The following is a 7,924-nucleotide window of genomic DNA, read 5'->3' on the forward strand; positions in this document are numbered from 1 at the left end:
GAGGAGGATTGGCAGATGTTAGCTCAGGGCCGATCTTCCTCAAAAAAAAAAAAAAAGAATATATAAAAAGGAAAAGAAATTGAGTTAGAATTGCAGCTGAGAAAATATTTAATGAGAAGAACTATTGAGTCAGGCTATGCAAAAAGTATGATTAGATATAAAATGGAAATTATAATTCAAGTTGTTTTTAATATGGAGCTTATAATACAACATGCAATGCAACCACACGGACTACTACATAGTGTAAGCTGACACAGTGCTTTACTGGTAATCACTACAAAAAAAGTCAAACAAATGCAATTTCAAGCATTTAAGATTTAAACTAAAGCTTCTTTTGGTTTGTTTTTAATTTTCAGGTGAGAAATAAACTACAAAATAGATATTGCATCAACATATGAATATAATACATTACTAAGAGACACGTAAAAAGCAGCATAGCAGGGCTGGCCCAGTGGCATAGTGGTTAAGTTCACGTGCTCCGCTTCAGCAGCCCAGGGTTCTCGGGTTTGGATCCCGGGTGCAGACCGACACACCGCTTGTCAAACCATGCTGTGGCAGTGTCCCATATAAAGTAGAGGAAGATGGGCACGGATGTTAGCCCAGGGCCAATCTTCCTCAGCTAAAAGAGGAGGATTGGCAACAGATGTTAGCTCAGGGCTAATCTTCCTCACACACACAAAAAAACACATAGCTTAGTGGTCAGTGGCTGAATTAGGCCACTGGCAACTCCCACCTGAATTTGCGCCCCAGCTCTGCTGCTCACTAACTTTTGTGATCTTGGAAAGTACTTAATCTTCCTAAGTCTCAAGTTCCCCATCTGTAAAATGAGGATAATTAAAAAATGTATCTCATAGGGAAGGTTAAATGAGCTTATAAAAAATATTTTTGTGGTGCCTTGCACATAATACTCAACATTAGCTAATACTATTATAGTCCCCCAATTTAGCAATCATCACCAAATTTTATATTGAGTTCATTTTTCCCTATGCATGGGGAAATGTGTCTCCTGAATATATGCAGAGATGAGTTTCTTCTAGTCCTATTTCTTGAATCACTGAATTAAACAGACTGAGTAAAAACTTACTTTTCAGTGCTAACAGTTGTTGTGGTATTCAATCTAAATATTTATATGTAGGTCCTTAGTTAAGTACTTAAAATTATATTCACACATTCCCAACCACAGCATTATATTCAGGTACTGGGTAGAAAAGGTTTTAAGATTTAGATATTCTTAAATTATATTGATTCTAGCAGAATTCTGACCTATAGCTTGAAAAGCCATGTTATTAAAATCATTTAACAGATCACAAAGTTTGTATGAACTGTCTAATATAAAGTCAATGGAAGAACTGGAAAGCAAATTATACTCCTTGGTCAAAGTTTAATGTGTTAAGTAAAACAGTTAAGGGATACTAAAGGTATCAGATATGAATAACTCCTATGTTATACAATGAGAATGTCCAGAGCATTTTCTACAAACTACTCAATGTAAAAGGACAATAATGATGATGATTTTTACTATATATTAACTGGAAATTTTAAAAAGAATATTTTGGCTTTATCTAAGTCCAAAAGAGGAGAATTTGGGATAATTTATCTGGAGTACTCTGAAAAATGTAAAGGTACAATACAAACTCAAGTGGAATATTGAATAGTAAATCTTAGGCATATAGCAGGATAAGGTCAGTGAAAAGAATATAAAACTATCCTATTAAAGTAAAAAAACATATAGCTTTTATACAGGACGGCCCATTCAAAGATATACATCAGGTTTTAAACAGCCTCTGTTTTAAACAAGGTATCATATATATTATAAATAACTAAAATCACTTGTAGAAAGCATACTTACAGAGCAATAAAGAAATTTATCCTGGTATGCTCATTTATAGTAAATTTAGCCCTCTTGAAATAAACAAAGGTCATAGCCAAAAGATACTATAGGGAAAAAAGTTAAAAATTAATGTTTTGCTTTCATAAGTAAAACTGCTTTAAAATAGTTACCGTTAAGATGAATAAGCTAAAATAAGAAAGCATTATTTATCTTTATTATAGAAGTATCTATTTATTTGAGTCCTTATCTTTTGGCTTCCTGTAATCCATGTGAACAGTGAGAAATAGTTCTGGACTATTTATCACGACTAAGATTACAACTAGAATGACCCCCCAAATTTTATTATTGCCAATATTTTTTGAACCAAAACCCAACTTTTTTCTATCTTAAATTTCAAACCTATAGAGAAGCTGAAATAATAATAAAATGAATAACCATACATCTTTTACCTAGATTCACCGGTTGTTAACATGTTGCCACATTGGCTTGATGTATGTGTATATACAAAAATTTTTTTCCTGAACCCTTTGAGTTAGTTGCAGACATCCATACTCGCTTTTTAAAATAATCTTTAAACAATAACTTCTAATGAGAAATTAGAATAACTTGGCTCTATTTTCATTTGAAAAAAGTGTTTTAATTGTATTATTAGAAAGACACATGTCTAGCTTGATATTAGGACACTATGCCAGGTTCTGCCTGTTCAAATGAAAAACAAGTAATACTACCGACGTATTAGATTCCCTCTCATGCAATGCTTATTCATCCTACCTTCACAGGATTGGTTACAAAGGTGATTCCAAGTTTTCAAGGTAACTTGCAGTAGAGGACTCTTGAAACACTTTTAAGGTAACAGTACTCCTGGTTAGTTACTTTAAAAGCACTGCCCTCTGCTGTCCAACAACTTTAATTACTGTAATGCACTTAAAACTATAAAGTTTAAAACTTGACAACTCCATGAGAACTAGATATTTGATATTAAGGCATTACCATTAATTTTTAAAAGTATTAGTGACATTGTGATCATGTTAAAAAGATCTCATCTTTTAGAGATACATTTTAAAATATTTATGGATAAAGTGTTAGGATGTCTGGGGGTTGCTTTAAAATAATCCAGTTTTGGGGAGAGGGGTTAAAAGAAACAAGAATGGCCATGAGTTGATGATTGCTGGAGCTGGATGACAGGCACATGGAGGGTCTTTGTTCTATTCTCTCTACCCTAAGTTGTGTATGTTTGAAGTTTTCCAAAATTAAGAAAAAAACTTCTCCGATTTTTTTGTTATCTTAAGCTTGAAATAAAGAAGTTCACATCAATATTAACTTAGTGGGTATTTAATCATTAGCTAGTCTTCTGTTCATTCCGTTTGCTGTTGGTTGGCACATTATTTTTAAGTGTAATGTGAAGTCATGCTGAATTTTCTCATATGACTACCTGGTCTAAGATGGTATTTACAAAGCTGAAATCAGAACTGTTCAGCTAAATCTAAAGAGTATAGAAACATCATGGTCCCTAGAATGTAAATTAGCATCATGTTTTTTTTGTGAAACACTGATTCTTAAATAAAGAATATGATAAACTAATTTTACTTTATAAAATTATTAGGATTTGTTTTATCTAAATTACTTACAAAATATTAAAATGTATAACAGGCTGCTTTAATAGAATGAATCGCAGAATATTCTTTCTCCATAGCCTGATAAAAGGTAATAATTCTGACCAAGACATATTAAGTCCATACTGATTCTTGTTTTCAATCAAACACATATAGACTTAAGGTCATTTAAATTTATCAATAATATTCTACAATTCCTCAAGTATAGAATGTATCTACGGTGTATGCTAATTTCAAAAATTAATGTGTAAGGATTTCACTTTGAAAGAGCAATGCAGGCTAGTTCTTTTCCTAACCTTAATTAATAAGACAGAAAATTCTTATATGGTTTTGTTATACGGTTTTGTTAAAGTTCTGATGGTCTGGTAATATAATAATGCCGGTTAATGATTATATTTTTACCAAATTTACCTTGTCTGCAATTTTACAGCAGCAGTCCATCCACAAGAAATCTTGAATTAAATCGTCATCTATAACAAAAGATAGCTATGACTTACTTGTCTTTTAAAAATAGAATGTTTCCTTTTGAAGAATTAATTTCTACATAAGATTATAAATGATGCTTAGAAATCAAACAAAAATGGCTGGACCAGTGTTGTCTAAGGTGTAGTTTTCAGTTCTTTGGTATATTTGCCATTGCAAGCACTGTACAAAAAGCTACCTCTTTATTCTTTGGCTTTCCATCTAACTTGCCTTAATATATAGCTCAGACTGGAGGGAGAATGGTAGAAGTGTTTGGTTTACTAAATATCCAAATAGCTCTTTGAGAAATATGTCTTGGGTAACTGTAGATTAGCTCTTCGTTACTTTCCAAAATCAATCTTTAACAGGTGGAAATGGAATCTGATAAAAGATAACTCAGTCTTTAAGAAATAATGACTTAATGAATACTCTGTTTTCTAAATATGTTTTACTTTTTCTATTACTTTCTCCTTTTAGGTCCCAGCGTATATTTTGTTTTAGATTCCTCTTCTCTCCTCCTATTTATCTCTGTCCAATTATCTATTATCCAAATACACATGAAAATGTCTATATAAAGAAGATTCAGGGCCTGGCCCCGTGGCTTAGCGGTTAAGTGTGCGCACTCCGCTGCTGGCGGCCGGGGTTCGGATCCCGGGCGCGCACCGACACACCACTTCTCCAGCCATGCTGAGGCCACGTCCCACATACAGCAACTAGAAGGAAGTGCGACTATGACATACAACTATCTACTGGGGCTTCGGGGGAAAAAATAAAATAAAAATAAAAAAAAAATTAAAAAAAAAAAAAAAGATTCATAATTCATTAGTTACTTATAATTAACATTTAATTTTGGAAAAACCAAGTTTTATAACAAAAAGATCAACAAACAAAAATACTGTTGATAAAAGAATAACATCCAAATAGTAGGTCAAAACACTTATTTCAATTTTAAAAGGCTAAAATATATAATCCCAAAATATATGGGTAGTTGTCAGAATATAATCTGAGAAAATCTACTTTTTCCCATTTCCCTCCTTCATTTTAAGTAACAAAGTATAACTTCTTTATATTAATTTTTACATCCTACAAATATCATCAAAAAAGTCAAATATGTGGAAAGTTCCCAGAATAAGTACTGATTTTCTGAAAGTAATTCATTTCTGCCTTGTTAGAATCCATTTCTATTTTTTTTTTTTTTTGGTGAGGAAGATCGGCCCTGAACTAACATCTGCCAATCCTCCTCTTTTTTTTTTTGCTGAGGAAGACTGGCCCTGGGCTAACATCCATGCCCATCTTCCTCTACTTTATATGGGACACCGCCACAGCATGGCCTGACAAGTGGTGCGTTGGTGCGCGCCCAGGATCCGAACTGGCGAACTCCAGGCCGCCACAGCGGAACGTGCGCACTTAACCACTTGCGCCACTGGGCCGCATTTCTATTTCTTAAATTACCTAAAATGGTAGAGGCCAGGTGTTTTTTCTTATTTCTCATGATGAGTTATGAATAAGTTTGTGGGTAAATTATTTTGCTCTACTGTTAATAAAGAGGGAAACTTGTATTAATAGCATTCTAGGTCTTGACAGGGAACATCCTTATAGTTCAACATTTTTCTACTTATATTACTTATATTTTTTCTTCTTCTTATCTCTTCTTATTTTGCTTTTCTTTACATCTTAACCAGCTTGCCCTCTTTTTTTTCAAGATTTCTCTCCTCTCAGCCAGGGAAGTACTCTTGTCCCCATCTCTCTCTTACATGCATGTGCCTTCCTCTATAAACAAGGAAGCCTGTTACCTGGATCTACCAGACTGTGGTATCTACTTGACTTGATTCATTCCCACAGATATTTACCAGAATCCATCTATCCTATCCTTTATTCTAATCTGTCTACCATACTACCTTACCTCAAAAAAAAAAAAAATCCCTTCTCTTTCTTGGCCAGGAGAAGTACTATAAGTTTCTTTTGGGATATTTTTTAAAAGTTTATCAGCAAACACTGTCTCATGATCTGAACAAATTCAAACTCAATTTCATTATATGAGCATGATGATAAAGCATATTCCCCAGATATAATACTGAAACTTCTCTAGGTTGACTAACCTTTCCAGTTTGCTCAGTTTAAGCACTGAAAGTCCTGGGAAACCCCTCAGGCCCAATCAAACAGGGTCAATTGGCTCACCTGAGACTTTACGTAGAATTTTACTTTAGGTCAAACAAAACTCATGCTATAAACTTGAATTGCCTAGAATTTACATTTGACACTTGGATTTAAGTAGTCTAGAAGCTAAATGAGCCTGAATTTCTAATCCAAAAACAATCAAAACAAACAAAAACCCAACATAAAAAAAAAAAAAAGACTAAGTAAAACAAAAACAAATTTGGTTGGAAATGGAAAATCTGACATAGAAAATAAAAGCATCCTCTTTGATTATTATGAAAATGATAAAATAGATCTTTACATTCTCTCATTTTTAAGTACTTTACAATTACCACTATTACAATATTTTAAACCTACCAAATAATTTAAAGAAAGCAGTCATTTCCTGACGCTGTATAACTAGACAGGGTCCTTTGGGGCGTTTAGATTTTTTGCTATTATGTGCATTTTTTTCAGATGCTGGCCAACTATCTTCAAAAACAGCACGCTTCAGATTAACGGGTTTTTTAGGCTGATGTGATCTATTTGACCCTGATTTTACATGAACAGTGACAGTAGGTGGTGTCTCACAACACAGCTGATTATGCCTCATTTTGGTTTCCCAAGATTCCTGTAAAAATAAAACATACAATTATTTATCACACTCTTGTTCATTTCTATATAAAAACAATTGAATGACACTACCAGATGCAGTCATATGAAATGTTACTGAACTTGTTACTAAAATGTTATTTGTGACAGTGACTCACATGAGAAATTGCTTTTAGAATTCAGTGCTAAGAAAAGCTGTGCTTCCTTTGGGTAACTGATATGCCTCCTCTTCCCAAAAAATAAGATCCTGTATACTGTTTTGCTTTGACTACTAGAGAATGCAAAACCAAATTTGAAAGTTAATTATAGAAACTGCTAAGTTTATAATCTATTTGTGGTATTCTTTTTTCCTGATAATTTTTTATTCTGCTTACATTGACATAATTTTATCATATGGTTTTTATATGCCACCTCAAATTTTTTATAGGACAAGGCAAACTATTTCCAGAAATAAATTATTATCAATATCAAGTATTATATTAAAAAGCAACTCCACACACAAAAAAACATTTTCTTACTGGTAAATTCCTTAATATGTTACAAAATTCACTTTTTCAACAAGCATTTATCGGTATTTATTGAAAAGTTAAAAACAATTCTAGCAAGGAAATGTATGGTATATGAGCTTTGAGGGATTCTCATAAATTGATCACTCTGATTTTTAAAGTTGTGAGTGCATGACCATTATATTTGAGTGGCTGATTATAAGTGTATAATCAGTGAATGTACAGTGTTATAATCTAATAAAATTTGAAACAAAGTTAACCCATCAATATTTAACAATATGCATAATCGCTATCATGTTTGGTGGTAATTAGTTCATGTAATTACTACAGTTAGTATTACTTTTGTGGTCAAAGTATTTATAGGGCAATAGGAAAGGGAGGTATGAATAGGCAAAGCAGGAAGCTACTCTAAGACCCTAATGAGAACCTCTGAATCCATAACTCACAGTGACCCAGGCAGCCATGCCTCCCTTGGTGTTCAAGTAGTTATGTACAGATTCTCCTTCCTGACCCTCAGAAACTTCCCTGCTGAAGGAAGGAATGGAAAATAAGATTGGATATAGTGGGGCTAGATCAGCACTGTCCAATATAATGTGAACCACACATGTAATTTTATATTTTTAAAGCTGCATTAAAAAAGTACAAATAAGCAAGTGAATTTAATTTTAGTAATATATTTTATGTAACCTAGTATATCCAAAATATCATTTTAACATGTAATCAATATAAAAATTAATGAGATATTTTACATTCTTTTTTTCATA

The 7,924-nt window shown here is 32.9% G+C and overlaps 1 protein-coding gene across 1 annotated transcript in view; it reads right to left on the reverse strand.

Annotated features, from left to right (window-relative positions):
• The window catches only part of SPDYA (speedy/RINGO cell cycle regulator family member A), a 27,649-nt gene extending 20,976 nt beyond the window's left edge, over positions 1-6,673 (reverse strand). Inside the window, exons 1-3 of the mRNA XM_087436970.1 lie at positions 6,421-6,673; positions 3,856-3,914; positions 1,850-1,935 (exon numbers count right to left, since the gene is read on the reverse strand). Of these exons, the coding sequence (XP_087293096.1) occupies positions 1,850-1,935; positions 3,856-3,914; positions 6,421-6,655 (380 nt within the window). The 5' untranslated portion in view covers positions 6,656-6,673. The remainder of the gene's footprint in view (positions 1-1,849; positions 1,936-3,855; positions 3,915-6,420) is intronic.
• Between the last annotated feature and the right edge of the window lie 1,251 nt (positions 6,674-7,924).

Source organism: Ceratotherium simum, chromosome 11 (genome assembly GCF_057802395.1).
Source record: "Ceratotherium simum simum isolate JZ-2026a chromosome 11, ASM5780239v1, whole genome shotgun sequence".
Lineage (NCBI taxonomy): Eukaryota > Metazoa > Chordata > Mammalia > Perissodactyla > Rhinocerotidae > Ceratotherium > Ceratotherium simum.